This window comes from Centrocercus urophasianus, unplaced genomic scaffold (assembly GCF_019232065.1).
Source record: "Centrocercus urophasianus isolate 14NV4802_14NV808 unplaced genomic scaffold, USGS_Curo_1.0 seq_12, whole genome shotgun sequence".
NCBI lineage: Eukaryota > Metazoa > Chordata > Aves > Galliformes > Phasianidae > Centrocercus > Centrocercus urophasianus.
Window position 1 is genome coordinate 49,002,838 of NW_024884364.1, and position 23,657 is coordinate 49,026,494.

General features: G+C 39.8%; 1 protein-coding gene across 5 annotated transcripts in view; it reads right to left on the reverse strand.

Moving 5' to 3' along the window:
• The window catches only part of TBL1X (transducin beta like 1 X-linked), a 199,588-nt gene that overhangs the window by 35,872 nt on the left and 140,059 nt on the right, over nt 1-23,657 (reverse strand). For all 5 annotated transcript variants that reach the window (XM_042810794.1, XM_042810792.1, XM_042810793.1 and 2 more), the window contains 2 exons: nt 20,933-21,040; nt 1,127-1,272 (listed from right to left, as the gene is read on the reverse strand). In XM_042810794.1, the coding sequence (XP_042666728.1) occupies nt 1,127-1,272; nt 20,933-20,990 (204 nt within the window). In that variant the 5' untranslated portion in view covers nt 20,991-21,040. The remainder of the gene's footprint in view (nt 1-1,126; nt 1,273-20,932; nt 21,041-23,657) is intronic.

Sequence of the window (23,657 nt, forward strand, 5' to 3'; positions counted from 1 at the left end):
CAGACACAAGGCCAAATGTTAAGTAGCAGCAAATTGAGAGAGATTCCTCACATTGGTTTGTTATTACAACACCATCAAAGTGCAGCTTGGCACGAATGTCAAATGTCACTGCCCCAATTAAAAAACACATATACAACACTTAAATGTGGTATATTGAGTCATAAAAATAAAACCATACAGATAAAGATAAAAACAAATGGATTCCCAAACCATACAGTACAAACACAGCCTTTTCTCTATTTTATATTCCTTTGTTCTCACCCACGTTGTTCACATACGACATTCAGCTATAGAGGAAAAAGCAATAGCTTTTTACGCATTAATATTAATACAGATCTCTGACAAATACAGCTAGCTGTGGTAAATATTTTGTAATGCAGCACTTGCTCATCTGCCACGCTCCACTCCCTCTCAAAGTATTGCGCCTTTTTAAGGTTGGCAGGGCAAAAACACTGGCTCTTTCCTGCATGCCCTCTTTGTTTCTCCTTGCAGCTCAATGAGAACAGAGACACTTTGTGGCTGCTCACACAATGCACACAGACAACCAGTGATCCAGCCAGGATGAGAATTTACACACACTTGTTTTGGCATGTCTGTGCTATGATGGGATGGTGCTCAGTCTCTGTATGATCTGAGCCAAAGCCACTGAAATCAGAAGAATCTCTCCAGTGATCTCTATGGACTGTTAGTCAGGTTCCTCACGGCTTGCAAACAGCAGCACTACAGGTTCTGAAAGGCAGCACAGACTGAAGTTTCAACCTACATTGCAAACTTTTCCTGTCACCTTGAAAACACAGCACTGTAAACACAGACACACCATCTTGTTTGCTGCAGGAATCTCTGCACCGGCTCTTTTGCCTTGAGTAGTGGAAACACTATAAATCCCAAATAAGCAACACAGAGGTGGCTTCGGTGCCACAGCCAAAAATGTGAAACGTGTACCTCAGAGCTGCCTGGCTCTCTGCTGGGTGGTGCAAAACAGGGAGAACAACAAAAGGAAACTGCATCAATGCAACGTGAGGATGGATGGTGGGTGTGTGCTTTTGAGATGTGTTCCTTGGTGAGCCCCAGCACGCTGGCAGGCAGTGCCTAGCAGGGGTGTGCAAGGGGTGCTGGGGGTACTTACTTCATTGATGCTGATCTCAGCCTCCACATACTGGAGCCCTTTCTGGAGGATGGAGATGAGTGCAGCAGGTGGCACTAGTGTTCCGTTGATGTTGGACTGACTGATGTGGCTCTCGATGCCGAACGTGAAGGCCGAGTGGGAGAAACCTGAGCAGGAAAAGGAAGCCATGACATGAAATCTAAACGCACCAGCCAGATACACCTTCATGGTCTAAAAATAATTCTGCTTCAAGATGCAAAAGACACTGCAGCACAACTGGGGGAAGGCTGCTGCAGAGGCTAAGGAGAGCTGTGCCAGTAGCTGCCTGTGCACAGCCCTGCACATCTCATGGGTACCAAGCATCCCTCCAAAACATGTATGCACGCACAGGAGAGTAATCATGGGAACCGGCCAGCTGAAAACGAAAACACAAACATGAAAAATATGAGTCAGCACGAAGGCACGTTCAGCTAACAATAAAAATAACTCAGGTCTTCATTTTCCTGTCTACGTTTTTGTGTCAGTGCTTCCTGAAGTTGAGCACTTACACCCCTGCCAGCACCACACAACACCAGGGCACAGGAGCAGCTCACGCAGGGGAGCCGTGTGCTTATGCAAGGGAGAAGTTTAAACTCCACATTTATTGCTGAGCATAATACGACACACGAAGAACTGCCATTAAGCATGAATCAACAGAATGACCGCTCCTGCAAACCTATCTTCTGAAAGCAAACAGCAACAGCAAAAGTAATTAATTGGGATCTGTCACTGCAGATGAAGAGCCAATTCGACAGCCCTCCCTTCAGCCCGATGCTTTTCTCTTCACCATTTCATTTTCTTTCCCTTTTCCATTTCCATTTTTGTCACTGTCCTAGAAAGAACTGGTTGCGACGCTGTGAATTGAAGTGTATTTGTGGACGAATGTTGAGGCTCTGCAGCCGAGTAGCTGGTAGGGCTGCTGGGCACTGCTGTCTGGCCTGGAGGCTGCAGACCCACGGCCCAGGCAGTGGTGGGGGAAGGGAGTACAGGATGTAGATGTAACCGTAGGAACCCATTTATCACCACACTGTCTCCAGAGCATCAATCTAACATTAAAAGCCTTGGGGAAACCACCCATGCGCTGTCTCAAACAGGAAGAATCTTAGCAGTCTCTGCTGACCAGACAAGAGGGAAAAAAAAAAAAAAAAAAAAAAAAAGAAGAAAAAAAGAAAGCAGTTCTCAAATGAAAATACTTCCGTTAAATATAGCTTTGCCTCTTCCCCTTGTCAACAGTAGTTTCATTTATAGTTCTGTCCGTTAAGGGATTTCCCCTCTGTCACTGCAATGTCCGATTGTGTGTGGGCTGGCGGACAGGATTTTGGGCTCGCTCCACAGCACTACTTTCTCTCCCTCTCTCAAACTGTTTTCAAGACTCTTTTTGCAACCAGCTCAATTACCATCATAGACAGATAGCAAAAACAAGCTAAGAAACAGAATGCCTCCCACATGTGAAAACCAAGGTACGTATTTCTCTGTGATTCTCTCCCCCTACGCACTTCATTTTGCCACTGCTTTTCTTCTCCGCCAGCCTCTATCCTTTCCCTTCCCTACCATACTTCCCTTTCCCAGCACTCCTCCATTTTTAGGAATGCTTAGGACACTTTCTAAAAAGCGTCTGGTCAATCCAGACGAAGTATTGTGTATGACCACAAGCATGAAAACAAAGCATAGGGAAAAAACACCTGAAAAACAGCAGTATTACTTATCTAATCCCTGGTCCCCCTTTACCCTGTCTCACTCTTTATATCCTGGTCTAGTTTATGAGCTGCTGGACCTCCTGCTGCATCCAAAATAGATTTGCAGGGCAGTGTTTTTGCCTTGTTATTTGTTTTGCAGAACATCCAAACACATTGCTGGGTAGCACAGTAAGAATGAAGTCACTCAGCACACACAGCTTGAGTCAGAGAGACCTAGGGTTTGATTGCTGAACACTGAAATCTCTCTCTCTATATAAATATATGGCATGCGATTAATCAGATCCCACTAAACATACATTTATACGTATCTAAATTAAACAACAACAGTAATAACACATTCTTGAAAAGCAGTGGACTTTAAAAAGCATTACAGATTAATCAGTCCATCTACTTAAAAATGCAGTAGATGCAGATAATTAAGCTGTTGTCCAGAAGCACTGAAGTTCCCTACCACAAAAGACAGCAGCTAGTTTGTGAGCTGGCAGCTCATAGTTTTGTAAAGTGGTCTCTGATTTGATCAAAAGGCAGACAGAATAAAAATGGCAAACAGTAAACATCCATAGGAGATGGTAAAAAACAGAAAACTTACTGTGGTCTACAGCAGCCTTAAAATTAACTACGACTTCATTACTGTGTACAGTATCCTGCAGACCTTTTTGCTGACTGCTGTCACATCTCATTTCAAGTCACATTGTTGCCAACAGACAGGTTAACATGGCATACAGCTAACCTCTCTGGCCAGTACTGAGCTGCCAAGTCCTTGAAGTGCAAGACCTCTCACCTGACTGCGGGTGAGAAAAGGGACCTCTCAGCACAAAACACAGCTGTGTTATTGAAATGAATCCTTTCATTTGACTGTTTCTCTCCATGACAAGTAACTATTACCAAAGCACCCGAGAGATGACCAAACAAAAAACTCCTGGATATACCGTCACCGAATAGAAATCTCACTCACTTATCTCCAGCAGCTGAGACAGATGTTCCCAAATCTTATCTGGTAAGATCCAAATAATGAAAATCAAGAGTGAAACTGCTTAAACGGGTGCTGCTGGACATTGTGTTCCTCAACCCTCTTGAAAAAAATCCTAATGTACAACAGTATTTAAAAGGAAAACAAAGAAACAAAAACACCCAACCAACCTATAGCTGGTTATCTCCTGATTTCTTAAATATTACCATAGAATTTACATAACATATGAAAGTACAGTGACTTTAAAAGTTGCACACACAGTTAAGAAAATTCTGAATGAAACTGTACCCACGTCAAGTTTTTGGTAACCGAAAAATCATTAGAGCTTTGCTTCTATAGTTAACAGATGTCATCAGTTCTCTTTAGGGCACCGTGAGTACATGGAATTATATAGCTGTGTTGCAGCTCTGTATGGTTCAGTCATATAAAAAGGTGATTTTTACTGAACAAAGGCAAGTTTCTTTTAAATGCTAGCTATTTAAATGCTTGTGTTACAAACGTTAACTTGGCCCTCTTTCTGAAGTTCATGAAACCACATGAGGCAGCGCTAAGCCAGGAAGCCAGCACACCACCCCCTCGATGACTGTGCAGGCTGTCAAGGCAGTCAGGGAGGGAGAACAGCAGGAGAACGTGCTCTGCAAATGGCAGTCTTAGGGAAGGATGTGACTGGGATGGTATGCCACTCTGGCAGACCAAAACTCAAAACGCTACAGTAGCTGTGAAATGAAAGAAGGGCTTTGCAAATGTGTGTCCATATGCGTCACTCCTTAAAATTCTGTCAGCCCAGCAATTGTAATAATCACTCTATAAAACATTAATTTATGCCCAAATAACACCAGTAAGTGGTGTCTTAATGGAGTAAAACCTTTGAGGATACATACAGTGAGACTCAGTGCTTTTAAGGATGTGGGTATGAACACAAAGGGTCAAAGGGAGGGACCACGGCCACATGCTGGAACTGGTTTTGTACCCGTTAGCTGGACAGTCACTCGTGCAGTGACACGACCAGTGCCCCAAATGGCATCTTTCAGCAGCCTTGAGAGGATGGCTGCCAGGTCTTTCCCACCTCAGCCCAGAGAAAATATGGGAAGACATGTACCATCGGAACTACACACAATGTGTAAAAACATAATCAGACATGAAAAAAATCCAAACGAACAGCGGATTAACTGCAGGACTTCGTATGATCATGTAAAAGACAGTATCTATCTGCTCTGGCATAGTAGTCTGGAAAGATTTTGCAGAGCATAAAAGCATTGAATGACATATGAAAATTCATAATGAACGCAGAAGAAAAATGATATAATGAAATGAATCTCACCTAACAAAAATTGCTATGCAAGTGTTTTTGACTTGAAAAGTGAGTGAAATTCATCATTTAGAGATTCTTTCACGTTTATACTGACAGTGATAACAAATCCGGGTTCTGTGCTGCATCTCTTCCCACATCGAGGTGCCTATATACATTATCAGTGGTACTACACAGTCATTTGGGAATTCTTCCCCCAGGCAGTGCCAAAAAATGCATATGTAGGGCTGTTTTGCAAAATTTCACTGATAGATTTTTCTGCAACTGAAAAAATAGAAATAATAGTGTCGGGTTTTTTTTTCCTTGGCTGCTCCATTTTCAGTTAAAAATGGCTTCCCTGACAGACAGTATTTGCCACTGATTTTTTGTTTAAAGAACATAATGCTGTTCTTTGCATGCTGATTGATCTGCAGGCTATGTAACTTTAGTTGTTTGCAATATGCTTGGCTCACAGCAGCAATGCCTAGAAAATGCAGGCATAGGAAACAGAGATAACTGGGCTGCCACGCAGCCTTAAGAAAGCCCTGTGTCCTCTGGAGACATGCCTCACCTGGTCTGAGTTAAGCACTCCTTCTTTTAAGCACACAAATGGGGTGCTGCTGAGTATTCCCTGTGCTACTTGATCTAGCAATCATAGATCCATCTGACTGACATTCCCTAAGTGCTCCCTTCATTTTCGGATTCCTTTATCGCTGTAAAGAGCAGTCGTGTTTAAACTTAAAGTGCAATAGCTATGGCACCTACTGCTGCATTTGTGCAGGTGAGCAGACTGACAAAGAAGGGTCTGTGGAAGCAACGTCTTTTGACATCTTTCTGTCTTAGCCAGTAACTCAGGAATGGCTACCGACAGTTAATCTGTCTGCCGAGTACCATACAAGTGTCCTGCTTATGAACTAATTTTTTTTTTAAACCTAGTAAGATTGCTTAACGTACTGTTCAATTTTTTTAAAAACACATTTTGTCTCCAAGTTGGTTGCAAATTATTCAATTTAATTATTCATACTATGTGATTCTTCATATACGTGAAACATCTGTTACCACAGAATGAAACAGAGAAGAAATAATTATCAACATCAAACTGCCTCTGACGCACATCTCAGACATCTCTAGGAGGAACCGAGTAGAAGTTATGACCCATTCTTACAAATCTTTGAATAACTCATGCCCAGTGTGGTTTTCAGTCCAGGAAAATTTTGAGATATCCTATGGAGGTCTGTGCCATTTCCTTTAATGACTTTTCCTATTTCCTTTATTCAGGCAGTCCAGACAGGTTTTCGAAACGTAGTGACTCCATGTTCATTTTCCTGAAGTTACTAAATTAGTGCTGTTACTACTTTAAGAGATAGATGTCAACTCTTTTTTCCATAATAATTTAACTACCTCCAGGTGCACTGTTAAATAATCAACACATTTTATTTCATTGATTTCTCTAATACTGTGTTGTCTTCTTCTTTATGGAATTTCCAAATACCATGTCTTCCAATTCTTATCTTGATACAACACACTGTTTTCTTACAAAGTATTTGGCAGGTACAGGGTACAAAAATAAGGAAGGTTGTACCAATGATTAAAACGTCTGGCTTGGTAACTTGTGTTTTTGCAACTGCTATAATGTGATTCACTAGCAATCTCATTCTTCTGATGGCACGAGTGCTTGTTTTCTTAAGGTATTACCGTGACTGGCATTATTGCTGATACTTCGGCTGATGTAAAATACATGCAAGGATGGAACACATCTAAGAGCTGACTGCAGCTGTACAGGCTGCAGGGAAGGAAAGATGGCCCTGAATGGGGATAAAGAAAGTCAGCTCTATCGCCATAAATGGGCATAAGTGCAAAATTCCTGGGAGATTCAGACACATTAAGCAGAAGCATTCCACAGCATAATGACTTAAAAGTACATTGCACACAGAAGGAAAGGATGTCCACACACAGTCCCATTGGCAGCCTTGCCATGACACCAAACCCAAATAACTCCAATGCTTGCTGAGCTTGCCAAAGAAACCAGATGCAAACAGTGGAAAAAGATCTTCCAAAATTTGACATCTGGGTCTTGGGAATGCCATCTGAGCTGGAAGGCAAGAAAGGAAGAATGGTGCAATGCGGTGACCTGAAATAAATCAGAGCCACACCACTGCAGTTTAAAGAAATTCCACCAAAGAACAGTGAAACAGAACTACTAACAAAATCATTTCTTCCAAATAGCAATGTATGAAGAAAACAATTAATGCTAAATTAAGGCTTTTGAAGGTCTAAATTCATTAGTATAGAGAAGCAAAGAAAACATATCTCTGAGCCCATGAAAATTCACGTAAGAAGTCAACTTCTGGCTGAAAGACAGAAGCAAACAATTTAACTTGGAATAACTTTATTTTCTTGATCCTGGACACAGCACATGCTAGCTGAGCCCCTGGAACAAGTTAAACCATTTTTAGACCATTGTTCAAGAGAACCCAATGATGTTCTTTACTGCACTTGACTGCAGCTGCCATTTTGCAATGCAGGAATTCCCTTTCTATTAGGATGCACTGAGTGTGAATTACAAACACAGCATGAACCCCCATCCTTGCTTCTTACATTTCTGTCTAAATGTAATTATACAGACATTGTATTGGGCTTACATGGCAAGATTTGGAAAGCAGGGAGGCTGCAGGGTGACCTCTGTGAGCAGAGCTTGGCAGTGCCCTACATCAGAGCAGAGCAGAGCAGAGCAGAGCAGCTGCAGCTGCTCCAATGGGACCCACTGCTGCTAGAGCAGTGCCATGAGTGGCGCCAGGTGTGATGTGCGAAAGCAGATTTAAGGAAGGGAGCACAGCTTTGGCTACAGCAGATCTCCCTGTGCGTCCACAGAGGAGCCCATGGGGCAGTGGTAGCTGCGACCTGCAGGAGGCACGGCCTGTGGATATCACGCAGGAGCAGCCTGGGCTGGAGGTGCAGCCCGTGGAGAGGGGCAGCGGTGGGGCAGGAGGGCTGGGGGAGCTGCCCCCCATAGAAACCGTGTGGGGCAGTGCCTGAAGGGTGGGCCCCGTGGTACAGAGCCATGATGGGGCAGCCTGTGGGAAGCCCCCGTGGGATCAGTTTGGGAAGAACACTGCTGTAGGAGGGACCCATGTGAAGCGAGGGCTAAGAGCTGGCCATGGAAAAGTGGAAGAGATGAAGGGCTACACACTGACTGCAACCCCCACTGCCTGCTCCCCTATGCTGCTTGGGGGGAGGAGGGAGATAAAGGTGGATGGGGAGAAGGTGGTTTAGTTCCCACTTAGCTCCCACTGCTCTAGTCTGTTAGTAACAGGCAATACGTTACAATTAATCTTCCTATGCTGAGTCTGTCTTGCCTGTGACAGTAATTTGCGAGCAATCTTCCTGTCCCTATCTTAACCCATGAGCCCTCTTTCATCGTATTTTCTCCCCCTCTTCCTTTATGGGGAGGGAGAGTGCTTGCAGTGGACTTTAGCTGCCCATCTGTGTGAAGCCACTACAGAAATAAAAAATATGCTCGCAGAACCCTTGCGCATAGTTTTTGCAGAAAGGACATTGGTTTCTCCGAAATATGTTTTGTTGCAGTTAGCAACATTTGGTGCCTAGAGCCACTGATAACATCCTACACGCAGCTAAAAAATAGGTGGGTAAAAAGCCTGAACCACATCTTGTTTATTATTCACAGCAGCCTGAGATTTTTCTCCTAGCTGAGCTTTCTCAGTAATACATCCTAGAGCGACTCTAGTTTTGGCAGCGTCTGCTTATTTTTGAAGACTTACCTTTGCAATTACATAAAGGGCTTAGCAAGGACACACATTAGCAATTTAAAATAAGAACTGCAGTTGAAACATATTTTTAGAAAAATCAGCTGAACAATAGGGCCTGTACATTTGTTTCAAGATTAGGATTGCGGAGTGATTAAAATTATTTCTAGAGCCCTAGCAAATGTGCCCTGTATTACACGTTCTTCACAAAGAAATTGTCCCTAACTGTAGCTTATGTCAGCTGCTAAAATTATAATGTGCCTGGTTACCCTAAGTTTTGTAGAAGCCATTATTCACCAATATTAAACGTTACACCCTTTTTTCTTGGATATCTGACCTGCTTACCTTCTGCCAAGAATTCCAAGTAAATGTCTGCTACCCAAAATTATTTTATTAAAGAATGTTTTTGGCAGGTTTTTTTTTTTTCTTTTTTCTTTTTTTTTCTCTTCATGCAGGAAAATATGCTGGAAAAGATTAATACTACTTGGAAATGATCTTTTCATGAGCAATACTTGGCACTCACTGCTTAAGTCTTTCTGAGTGCTGCAAATTAACAAAAAGAAATATGATACAGACAGAAAACAGAACATGAGCAATGGAAAGAGGAACTTAAAAAAATCTTTTGAAAACAAGATCTGAAATAATCCTCCTTTTTCACTTGCTCTGTGTAAATAGGCTGACAACTGCAAATAAATGTCAATGCAGACCTTACACTTTAATGCAACTATGGGCAAGATTTGAAGTAACTGCAGGAGAAAAAAACAAACAATCCTTCTAAATTAATGCGATGTTGTTATCATAGATTGGCTTGGGTTGGAAGGGATCCCAAGGATCACCAAGTTCCAACTCCGCTGCCACAAGCATGGCCACCAACCACCAGACACCTAATACTAGACCAGAGGCTGCCCAGGGCCTCATCCAACATGGTCTTGAACACCTCCAGGGATGGAGCATTCACAGCCTCTCTGGGCAGCCTGTTCCAGCACCTCACCGCTCTCTTATTTTCAACCCTGTTCAATCAAACATGCAAAATGTTGTGCAACACTGGAAGGTTCCCTTTCACGTAAGAGACCTTCACAGTCATACACACTTCTCATTTTTTTCTGTAAGGTGTGTTCTTTTTTTTTAATCAGTTTTAATATACACCTGCAAGCAGTGTCAAGCAGGAAGGACACTGCGGCTGACGCACTGTGGGCACTCAGGAACCTCAGCTCTGGAATGGTTTCTGCTCATGGCCACTACACACGGAGTTCAAATGGAGCTGTGCTGGCTAGAGATGTGAAGTGGTGTGATATATAACTGCAAAACTGCAGCACTGTATTACAGCTTCTTTCACTGGGTATGGCCAACAATCAGGAAAAGCACTACACAAACATGTAACACATCGCTGGTTTTACTAAGCAAAGACATCTTGATCTAAAGATACTTTCCTTCCCCCCAGTATCCAATTTTCTTAATATCCCTATACTGCTGTGATACTGTAATTATGTAAGCTATAATGATCAGGACATGAGATGATCAGAACAAAAACATGGGCTATGGAATAAACTTGAAAAGGTTTATTTGCATAACTTCCAATTTCTGTGTTTGCTCAGTGTCTGAGATCCAGCACTGCACAGCACCTTTCAGGCCAAACAAAAATGAAAATAGCCAAGTTTTTAAACTGTTCTCTCAACAGACCTAGAAGGAAATACCAAAGAAGCAGGGTTTTGCAGAAGGCAAAGAAACAAGATGCTCAGTGTATTTTTTTCCTTCATCAGAACTTAGAAAATTCTGCACAAAGTATTGCTTTTCTTATGTGACATTTATGTGACTACTATTACACAACAGGGGTAAATGAGACAGAAAGAAGTTTCAAAGGGATTGCTTGATCAAATAAAACATTCAAAATTATTATTTATGTATGTGTAAGTAATGTAGATATCTGGTCACAGAACTTTAAGCTTGTGCATATAAACACACATAAAAATGGCCATCATACAGCTTACTGCATTCTCCTGTAAATATAACCATGGCAAAACAAATAACTTCTGTAGCTGTAAAAGTATTTTTTCCTCTCCATCGTGGAATTTGGATTTTGGGAAGCTGAGCGTCAAATACTGCTAGCCTGTATTCACTGTTCTGTGAAAAGAAGTGCACAGTGGGATGTGGGTTAACAGAACGTTCTGTACAATACAGAAGTGTAAGCTTAGCAACTCATTTGTTTATCTTTAAACTTAAAGGTATTTACCTTTAACCTAGCAGCTTAATCTTTTGCAAGATTATAGCTTTGATAATTATAAAAAAAGTGTTTTTTGGTGCAGCTTAATAAAGCTAGTTGTCTTATAATGCTGACCCTGATTTTCTTAAAATCTACTTAGTGTTTTCAAAGAGAATAAATGATTACTTGCTGAGTGAGAAACTGCATAACAGAGTTCTTATTCAAAAAATGGACTTGTCTCCTCAGCAGTCATTCATCCTCCAACTATGAAGTATTATTTCATATTCAGAATCAGTCTCGCTGTTTGTGAAACCATACGGTAACTTCCTCCCTAATCTAAAAGAAATACAGAAGGCAGGAGAGAAATAAAAAAATGGTGGCAATTCAGTGAAAATCTCCATACCTTTTTGAAAGCACAGTTTTCTTTACTACAGTCATATCTTGCAGGGGAAGGTTATATACATTACGTTACATTACAAGCAATGTATGGAAACAGACAGTTTCTCATTAGATAGGAATGTTAATTCTTTTGTTTAAACCCAAACTGGTTTTGTTAGTTTTCTCAAGCACTTCTATCCAAAATCTACTGTAACACATTTTTCACTCCTGCAACAACACCTTGGCTTTTGTGTATCTCAAGTAATTCAAGAAAGGTCACAAACACTGGCTCTATAACCAACTTCCAGTTGATTGGATTTGTATCATAAGCTTAAATAGAGCTGCATGCCCACAAATCAGATCCGTGCTAAACTAAGACAATTAAAAATGGATTTTGTATTGCTTCAAAGCCTGCTATCGTATCACTGAAAAGGTGAAAGATTCCTGCAGTCAGCCTTCACATTTGTTCCTGAATAATAAATACTGTCAGAATCTCATTCATACTGCATTTAGATATATGAATATATTCAACCAATTTATAACTGCCTATAAATTCACAAGTAGTACCTAAAATAATAGCAAAATACTGTTAAATACTGCATTACCACAATTCTTTCTCCAGAGGATTTAAATATATTTTAGGACTATAACCTTTTTACTGTACATAGAATTAACTTCATTTTCAAATAAGAAAATAATGGCTCAAAAACTTCAAGGCCACATTCAAACACCAATTTTCATGTATCTCCTTAAAAATTGCATTCTTTTCTTTAATCATTTATACCTGACCAGCACCCAACTGTACTAGCAAAAAAGTACCCATGAAAATAGGAGCTAAGCAAATACACAGGAAAGCTGCTGAGTTTTGCCTACAAACTACAGCTACTGCACATCACAGGCAGAATACACGTGGCCCAGAGTCAGTGGCAATACACCACAGAAAATTACTGGAACAGCACTAAAATGTGTATTTTATCTTTGGGTGGCAGGATGTCATTTCAAGGATATACTTTTCCCTCCACAAACAAAAGGTCTCCATCCTCACCACTAGCGCACTGCTATATACGCAGCTTCATAAGCATTCCAGTGACTATAGTGTTCAACAGCACCTTTATGTAAGGTACTTCAAGAGACCTTTGAAGTTTTTCAGCTTTGAGAAGGAGGCTGGGCTAGCTGAACCTGAGCCAGAAATTACCCTTGCAATAAAGAAAGCTGACAGCATCCTGAGCAGTGCTATGAAGAGTGTTGCCAGCAGGTTGATGGAGGTGATCCCTGTCCTCTCCTCAGCACTGGTGTGACACACATGGACTGCTGGCTCCATTTCTGGAGAAACACTGGAAAAAGTCCAGCAAAATGCCACAAAGATTACCAGTGGAGTTGAGCATGCCATGTATGAGGGAAGGATGAGGCAGCTGGGACTGTTCAGCCTACAGTAGGTAAGCTCAGGGGCTTCTTATCCATGTGCATAACTGCCTGAGGGGTAACAAAGATGACGGAGATTTCAGTGGTACCCAGTGACAGGACAAGAGGAAAAGGGCACAAATCGAAACACACATGAAATGCCATTAATCCCTACCCCTCCCCTGCTTTTTTTTTTTTTTTTCAAATGTCAAGGCAACCAAATAATGGAACAGGCTGCTCAAGGATGTTACAGACTCTTCACAGAATCACCAAGGTTGGAAAAGACCTACAAGATCATCCAGTCCAACCGTCCACCAATCACCAATGGTTTCCACTAACCCATATCCCTTAATACAATGTCTAAACGACCCTTGAATACCCCCAGGGTCGCTGACTCCTCCACCTTCCTGGGCAGCCCATTTCAGCACCTGACCACTCTTTCAGAAAAGCAGTATTTCCTGAAGTCCATTCCATCCTTGCAGTTACTCAAAATCCAACTCACGCTGACCATGGTACGAGCAGGGCAGTTGGACTGGATGACCTCCAAAGGTCCTCCCCAACCTTAACTATTCTCATACTGTGAAGTGCTGGACACTGTGCAGCCTGAGCTCTCCTTTGAACTAACCAGTGGAGAGAAGAGAGGAGAGAAATAAGGAAAAATCATTATTCACAGACACTATATTCACATCATATTTTTTTATTAACACATTAGCCAAGTGCCTTTATTGATCAAGTGCCTCTTTCTTCTGAATTATTCTTCTAAGAATATATTTTAATAATTTAAGCAAAACCTATGCACTATATATTTCTCTTCTACCCAGCAGCAGCCTTCCTATGCAAAGAAAGCAGTTAGTTTTGAAGCAAATTTAGCTGACCTATATAGGCCAATATTTTATGCTATGCTTAAGCTGAATCATTTTCATACGCTTTTCACATCTGTGACTCAGGAACTCTGTGCTATAACAATTATTTAAAATATACCTCACACAGAAAAAATACGGACTTCAGAGAAAAAAATCATACGCATGTACAGTAAAAATTGCTGCACAAAGCACAAATTTGAAAGAACAGAACATTCCATTTCTGTTCTGAGAATGTACTTTTTGCAAACTGTGATATTTTGTTTACAATTTGTATGAAATTTCTTTGTTTAAGGACAGAATGAGTATGGAAAAATGTATTTTCTTTCAGATTTTGTTGGTTCCTTTTCAAGGAATTGTAAATGGCACTGGAAAAAAATATAAGGTAGCACTATTCCAGCTATCAGTACGTGACTGGACAAGATCACAATGCTGAAATCCCAGAAGCTTCAGAATATCCATGTCACTTATAATTCCAGAAGACAGAATGAGATTAAGTTGCATTGGATGTGGCTAACAGGAAGGGCCTTTGCTTGCACGTTTTTAACTCTAAAAGAAATTTGTGCTGTGATTCACAGAAACACATCATGTTCTATGTGCCCTTTGAGCCTATGCTTAAAACCTATCTTCTTGTATCTTATCTTCTAGAAAAATCTGTCAAACATCAACCAATCAATCAACATCAATGCAATGCTGTCATCCTGAATCTACAGGGGAAAACAACTATATTACTAGCTTAATTCATATGGCTGGGAAGAAAACAAATTACAATGCTGAAGTATAATGATAAATTGGCCCAAGTCAGCTGCTAAAAATTTACTGACATGTTTTTAGTGCAAGTATCCAGAAAGCATTTTTATTATCTTGCACATGGTACTGATTGTACATCGAGGAAAAGTTTATCAAGTGTATGTCATAAAACATGGAAAAATTTAAATTCAACAGTGAAAGTATGAGTGAAAATGGGAACTTATGCGATCTTAACTCTAACAAGGCATTGCCAGACATCCACCACAATAAATGTCCTGTAGGAGAGCAGTAGAAACCTCAGACAGATGGAGAGCTGATACGATTTGATGGTGCAAGATACATGTAAGTGGTACAAAAAGAACACAGTTCAAACAACCAATCAATCCATCAAAATACTAAATTTGAAAAGCTTTAATAATGAATTGGCAGATTGGACTGGGTAGGGAAGGTAATTAATTGTAGCATTTGAATCTATGATAGGATTTGTCACTCACAACAGATGGCAGCATAGTTTGGATTAAAAGGTACATCATGATTCAATGTGTCTTGGTTTAGCCACTTCCCTCTCTTCAGTCCTCTCTGAGGTTGTTACTGCATATTGGTTACTGCCCTTCATTCTGAAAGACAGATAACTACCTGCTTCTGTTTCGGGCAGACAAGGCAGAATGAGAAATCTCTGTATTCTAAATTCGGTATGGTTTTGTAGAATCGCAGCCCTTCATTCTGAAAACAACCCACAGGACTGTATCAGTGGTAAGGATGGCTGTTGGCAAAAGTATGCTTCTCAGGAGTTTGAAGAGGTGCAAACCTGAACCTACATAATTTGGATGGCAGAACAGTGCCTTTGGTATAGCTTGTTTTGCTTTTGCCAACACACCTGTTTTGTTGGTATAAATATATCCACCATAGGAACATTTTGTGTGCTTTTACTTCCATGCTGGTAGAATGCTTGCAGTGCAGACATCACCTAAGCTTGACTTCAGTAACTGAGGCCAACATTTTCACCTGGAGGTGGTCTCTGAATCAAGACACCTTCAAATAAATAGAATTCAATTATTAGAAGTTTGACTTCTGGAAGTACTTGGAAATTTGCAGAATTTGGCCGCTTCAAATTGTGCTCCATAGAAGTGCACATTAAGAAAGAACTAAGCTGAAAATTGCAGGATCTGGTTTTTGGATAAGAACTAACAATCTGAAACAGAAACTAGCCACTTGACTTCTTTATAGCTCAAGAAGAGGTGCATTCATTTACCTGCCACACAAGTGAAAACACTCTGCCATGTCAGTGATAGATGCTATCAATAGAGAGACCTTAAATGAAAAATACACCTGAGGTACTGCTTCTTTTTCTTGGCATAGACAAGACCTGAAAGAGACACTTCTGTGAAAAAGCATTCATTTATTTATTTTAATACAGCTGTGCAATTGCAGCCTTAGCTGGTCCAAGTCCTATCTTGTACTGAAGGGATGTGACTCTGCTGTCAGTAGAGCAACCATCTTCTCCAGCTCTGCTTCTCCAGCAGCAGGGGACTTGAAGTATAGAGTCTCTCTGGCTGTGTTTTTCTCTTTTAAACCCCATGATCAGTCAACTGTAACTCCTACAGTGTCAGCTGCAAATGCACTCAAGGATCATTTTATATTTCCTTCCAGGTCACTAATAAAGCTATTGAGTAGTGTCATGCCAAGAACAGATTCCTGTGAATTTGCACTAGAAGCAACCTTTGATAAATATTCCCCATCTCCAATCACTTTTCAAGATGTTTCTGTTAGTCAGTTTTCGATCCACTTGATGACCTTGGATTACATTGGTTTTACACATTGTTATTTTGTTTTATTTATAAACACAGTGTGTCAACAAAAATACAAAAACGCTATAAAGCAGTCTAAGCATATTATTGTCAGTGCAATTACCTTCGTCATTGCATTTTGTGATCTTGGAAAAACTAGTACCTACTTTGTTTGTAAAGATCTGTTATTCACACAGACTTGCTGGCTGGTATTATGTATGCTGTCATCTCTTTATTTTTTTGTTGGAGGTGTTTAGTTTCAGCCTTCCAATGATTTTACTTGACCTACAGTTACCTGGATCATCTTGTTTAACCTTTAAAAATTCTGGCACAACATTTGTTCTTTCCAGTTCACTGGAACTCCTCTTAGTATGCCAAGATTTGTTAAAGAGCAACAATAATGGCTTAGACAGTTCAACGCTCTTAATACTCTCTTGTGCAAGTTTTGTAGTCTGACAGAGAATTAAAAAGGAAAATATAATTATCGAGTTTCACTTCTAACTACAATTTGAGATGTGATGAATTTCTATCAGAATGACCTGAAAGCATTTTCATAATGAAGTATGAAAGCACCCATCCATATTCTTGCAATGATAACGTTTCAAATAATCTCAAGTGCTTCTGTGCCTTCTAGCTGCAAAATACTTGAAATATTATGGGTATAGTTTGCTTTTTACACTGCTTTTCTGCCATATATGTATTTCTTTTTGTCATTTCTCTCTTTTCCCACTGTCTGTCCATATCTTGTGAGAAAGCCTAAAAATGTTACAGGATGAGATTAAAGAACAGATAACAAAAAAAGGAAAACGGAACATTTTTATGGTCCTGTAAGCTATTTTTATGGCTATGCTTAATGTAATTTTTTGAGGCTTGAAGTTCAGCTAATGTAAACATAATCTAATAACCTTGTTTTTGGCAAACTGCTTTAACTACAGGGATTTGAACTTAAATTATATTTTAATACTAGCCCTATAAATTCTTATTACTTCTGAAAATTATTGATTCAGAATATCCTTCATCTGCTGCTCCGAAAGTAATGCCTTTTATTTTGATACATTAGCCCCAACATTGGACATTGGTGGTATGGCAGTAGAGGTTGAACCTTCCTGCCAATATGTATTATAAAATGTAATGCATTTTGTTGTTGCACAACAGACGGCAGCAGAGGAGCAGCCTGACAAAATGGTGTCTGACAGAAGTGCACATGAAGCTAAGGTGTGTCCATGCAGAAAGAATGGCACCTGTTGCCAATCATTCACACTTGCTGAACATTTATGGAGACTGAGCAGTGGATGTCAGCATGGTGAGGTGGTGGGCAGTGACAATGGTGATGTTAAAGACAAGCCACAATACAGACAGTAATGCAAATTCATGGATTATGACCAGGGAACTGTATAAGGACTTGAATATCGGCTTCAATATACTGGAGACAATGGCAATGTGGCAATGTTTGAGTACTGCAAAGTTTGTATCAGGTAGCAGCCATGAATGCTCACATAGGAACAGAAAGAACACAGTATACAAGTTTCTCAGGACTTACTGACCCAACATGAGGCTGAGAGTGACAATTTCCCAGGTTCTATCATTACTGGTAACTAAACGTGGCATCACCACTACAAACCAGAGTCAAAAGGGCAGTCTGTGAAGTGGCAACATGTGAATTCCCCATTAAAGAAAAAGTTCAAGATACAGCCCTCAGCAGGTAGAGTGATGTGCACTGTCTTCTGAGATAGGAATGGGGTGATTCTTCTGAATTTCCTGGAGCTCAATCAAGTCTAGCTGCTACATCATGATACTGACCAAACAGAAGGCTTGAACTTCCAGAGTCAGGCCAGGGAAGAAGACAACCTTCTCCTACAATACCATTTTGAGGATCACAAAGAACCAGTGTTGGCTGGACTTCCACACCTATTTCCACACCTACCGTATAGTCAAGATTTGGCACTTATGATTTTCATCTGTTTGGTCCAATGAAAGATGGACTGCGTGGGCAACATTTTCCTAGGAACCACAATACTATAGCAGCTGTGAAACAGTTGGTCACCTCCACTGGTGTAGGTTTTTATAAGCATGGTACGCAGGTTCTTGTTCACTGCTGTCCAAAATGCATAGCTAATAGCTATACTGAAAAATAATGTGTCGTATCTGAGAATTTGCTCTATCAAATAGTGTTATTGTGCTCTTTTCAGCTGTTCTAGTTTCCATGGAGATACACAGGAGGCATTAATTTCGGAGTGACCTACATATTTCACCAGGTGGAAAGACAAGATGCTGCAGAATAATTCCTCTTTTGTTACTCTTCTGAAAATAAAGATATAAAAGTCTGCACTGAAAAACCACGAGAGTGTGAAAGATTTAAAATGAGTGCAAGAAGATCTGCCAATACATCAGTGGATTGATCATTGCTTATAGCTCTTATTTGCGAAACAGAATTACCTGCAAACAGTAAGGCATATCTATTAAAGCTATACCTAGCATCTAGACTTCAATATGCTCAATTTGAAGCATATTTGAATATTTCTTCATGCACTTAACCTTAATTTCTATTCTTTTATATTTCAGTATGCTCAATTTGAACATATTTGAATATTTCTTCACGTACTTAACCTTAATTTTTATTATTTTATATGGATTATAAACAATAAAAACAATGCAAATACAATGTTTCTGTGACATTTTTATGAATGTCTGAATTTATGAATGTTTAAATTCATATTACATATTGGGCTACAGCTTGATACATCCTCACTAGATAAGAGGAGGGGAAGGGGAGGCAGCAGCTGCACCCGACTCCTCACGTACCCCCAGCCACAAGCAATGGGGAAGTGGGTCTGGGTTTGGACCATGTCTGCGTGTCTTTAGTTTGAATGAGTTAAGTAAGAAAAAGCATTTGTCCCTATACATAAGAAATAAAGAGCAGTAAAAATTGCAATTAAACTGAAGATTTGTATGTAAAATTCTCCCTAAAATGGCAAAAGTTACTGTTCACTTGTGGGAGAGGTGTCACCTGAAATAACTTTTCCTGACATTTGGCTGACATCACCATTCTTGAATGACTTTTTAAAGCCTTTTTCTCAATCATTACACAGTACTAACCCATCTACCAACCCATCAAAAGGAAAAGTTACTGTATTAATGTGCTGGTATGTAAAATCTCCTACAATACAAATATAACAATGTAGAACAATTTCAGGATTCTTGAGACTCTGACTGTGTCTGTCTGTGTGACACTTCAATGCTTAAATGCATTTTCCAGTGAAGTACCACTAGGTTTTTTTAAAAAATAAACAACTTCTGGGTGAAATTTCAGTTTTGCTAGTCTCTATCTTTCCTTCATCTAAATGCATGCTACAGCTTTTTTTTTATAAGCTGTGGTGCTAGAGAGAAGAATACAATGTAAGAAAACAGCTGCCAACACAGGCCAACACTGTTATCTCAAAGCAATCTTATAAAGACCAAATTCTGAAAAAGTATTATTAATCATTTTTTCAATCTCAGGGGAAATCCCTTGCGTGGGAAGTTGCGTTACCAGGATTGAAATAGCTTTGGAAAGAGAAAAACAAGTCAAAACACCTTGTCTAATGAATTCTAGTTTTAATGACCAAGAGAAGCAGGCTGAGTCGGTATCCTTTTCTTGCTGAGATTTTGGCCATTTATCGAAGACATGTTCAAAGTCTGGTGGGCTTATTCCAAAGTTGGCTTTATGTCTTCTGATACGAGGAAATGCAGTTTTTGTATTTTTCTCACAAGTGTTTGTTTTTCCTAGCACTTGAAACAACAACCTTTCAGTTCAATATTCAGACAACATTTCAGTCAATTCTATAACTGATCCAGAGCACATGGCCAATCCTGGGCCAACCCATTAATTGGGTTTATGTCTAAATCCTTTGTTAGTGTTTTTCACCTCCCCTATCATCTCCACTTTAAAAGAGTATTCCTATTTCTGAATAGAACTGTGACTCCTTCCAAAGAGTGGACACAAGACTATGAAAACAAAATAGACATTAAATATTAAAGTTTCATTTCATTTTTTTCTTCCTGAGGAAAGATTCACCTTTCCTTCCAAAAGGCTTTCTTAAAAGTCATTTCTTTTTCCCTTCCCTACAATGAAGACAGAGTACCATGGGCACTTTGCAGTACCACAAGGAAATGGTAATGGTGCTAAGACAGAGCCATGCTCACAAGGAAAAGAGATGTCATCTGCAAAGCTTACTTTACATATATAATTACTGTAATGAAATTCTAAGTCATTAGATATTTGCGCCCAGTTTTCCATTTATGAGATCAACATTCCACCAATGTAAAACTGATTTATACAGTCCCTGTTTATTTAATAAGCATCTGACAGAACAATTTCAAATAGCTAAGAAAAACGATACAAAATCAATGTGCTTTGTGCTGCTGCTGCCAAAAATGATGTTGGCTCTGATGATACTACTCTACAGAAACATTTGTTAACACAATGTTATTTATTTCCTTGTTTTGCCTAACTTAAACATTTAATTTGTACTTGTGTACGTCTGCATTTTTTTTATGCTTTGGACCATGGTTCCAAAGAAATACAGGTTTGTGCAAGAAATATTTAGTTCAACTGAAAGACTTAACACAGCATTCCTAAAACAGCACCACATACAAAGAAAATTTTCCCATTTCATCTATGACTTGGAGTTGTGATGAAATACAGGAAACTTACCTGATTCCTGGAGATAGCGATACACCAAGAAATTCACTTCGTCACTGGTTATGCTCATCTTAGCCCAACCTCAATATGATGAGGTTTATGAGAAGTGTGATCCACGCTCTGTTCAACAGGAAAGAAAATAACAGGTTTTGTTTTATTTTGATTGATTATTAAAGTTGTTATCAAAACAGATGTGAGATTTGTTAAGGTATTTAAAGATCTCATCATTAGAGCTGTTATATCCCCATGGGAGGCACACATTAAATACTGCGAATCAAGTACTCAAGATGTACGATGCTTTTTATTACAATTAAAGAGCAGTCCTTAATACATACAAGAATCCAAGGGAGTATTTTAAATCTTGAAAGCCTTTGCAAATGTTAACTCTGTTACATCAGTGGCGTTATTACTGGTTCTCTGGGCACTCTTTGTTACTGTAAGGGTATTGCCTTTTCAGAATTGCTAGCAATTACTCACATAAACCAAATCATAACTCCTTCCAGCCCCACATTTGTCATCTAGGTTTCTGTCCAGTAGTTCACCCACTTAATAGAGAAGTTCTTTCCTTACGAAAACTAAGTTATGCAGAAGACATAAATAAAGTTCCCATAAAACAGAACCAACCTAAATTTAAGATGAAATTACAAATTTTATTACAGGGGTGTGCATGTGAGAGAGAGGCAAGGAGGAAGAATGCAATATATACCTTGTGCCAACAAGGAATACAAATATCCTGGCATTATAAAAAGTTATAATGTTATATTGTCTCTGCTGATTACTAGTGAGCAATAATTAAACTTCAGTTATTCACTTAAGCAATCCTAACCTTTAGGATGACAGTTTTACACTACTACTTTGGGCATGCGCTGCGATAATAAATATATTTGTTTTGAACATTTTCCATTAAATCTGGATTCATTTCTGCTTGGAAATCTGCGTTAAGAAGTTTGGTTTCCAAAGCTGTAAGTGCCTCTCAGACATAACCTTTGCAGCTTTGTCAGGCACATCAGCCCTATACTGAGTGATGTAAAGATCTGGACATAGAAATGCACACAACACACTTGGCTGCAAATTATAAATGAAACACCACAGGCGGGTGCTTTTTGTTTCAATTTCCCTTATGTCTCTTCTTGGCAAGCAGAAAGGTCTTTGTTCATTGGGAACCTCTTTGGCGATTCCCGTTGCCTGAATTAACACCTGCTACTGCGTGCAGTGCTCATCAGCTACAAGTCTTCCCTGCTGCTCATTTCATCCAGGAGGTCACTTCTGACTGTAACAGATGCCTCTGCATATTTACAGAAATGGAGGTCTTTTGAACCCTATTTAAGCCTTTAATTCTCCTGGACTGCTAGATTTCCTCAGTGGCTCAGATGCTGGTTTTTTTTTTTTTTTCATAAGACATCACACCTTGGTAAGCTGGGAGACACTTTCCTCAAGCCATCTAGTCTTTATTATTATAGCTTGGAGAATACAAAGAAAATACTGAAAATCTCAGAGTCTCAACTAGGGAAATTTCATCTACTGTTAAGGCTCTGAGGGAAGGCAATGCCAGCTGCATCCAACCAGCTCTGTCACCCATGTGATGTTTCCCTCTGGAAAGTTGTTTGGTGCCCCTGCTCCTCAATCCCTCATACCTGCAGGGGATGGCATATCAAGGTGGCATTGCCTTCAGCTACAGACAGGCCCACCCTTTTTGCAAATGGAAAGGCAACCACAGGTAGCAAAAGATATGCTTACAGGCATGAAAAGCAGGCAGAGAAAGCACCTCGGGAAGATGGATGGGTGGCAGCTTTTAAATATCACTTGACATACTTGATAATGAATAATTAATAAATCACCATGCCTCTTTCTGCACAGTCATCACCATTACATGAAGAACAAAAAAGAAATGCCTTGCAAAACGCAAGACCATTTTCATCCCCGAATATTTAAAATACATTCCTATTACTGCTATGACTGTGATAACACCAAAGCAAGAAATTTTGATAGGTGTGGATTTAAAAAAATACCCGACGTAACCTTTTAAAAAGCACTTTAAAAATAGCGGTTTCAGTATTTGGTGGTAGGAAAGTTGGTAACGTTGAAACCTCTTACAAAAATTCAGTTTCAGCAATGACGTACTTTGTGGTCAAATGAACTTTATTAGAAGAAAAAGAATCAAGAAACTACAAATGCTGTTTCCGGATGCATCCTGATAATTCAAGCCATTCATGGTATTTCCCACATACAGAGAATTCTTTTGGGAAAGGAAAGGGAAAGGAGGGGTGCTGGGTTTTGATTTTCCAAAGAAGACTCTTCTTAAGTGAGTTAAAACCAGAGAAAATGAGCCTGACTGCAAACTAAACAGTTTGACAGCCATGGAAAAGCCTCCAGAGCAGCTACCTTTGTATCAGAATCCCAAACACACCGAGGAGCTAGATTTACAATGCATTTTCCCTGAAGTCAGTCAACAGGAATTACTTTGACATATGTGTCGGATCATATCATTATACAGACTGTTACCATGTCATAAATAACCAGATGATCCCTGCTCATATATTTAAGGTTTCTTTTCTCTCTGAGACGCCAGTGCACAATCAGATACACAACTGCAAAGCTTTTACCCATCCAGAATTATACAAAGATCTTGGCTTTGACCCAGAGAATTCTATTCATTAGACGTTTGGCTGAATTTTGAAAGACCATACTCAATTTCATTAATGCTCTTTCTGATTTCCCTTCGTCCCTAAAGATAAAC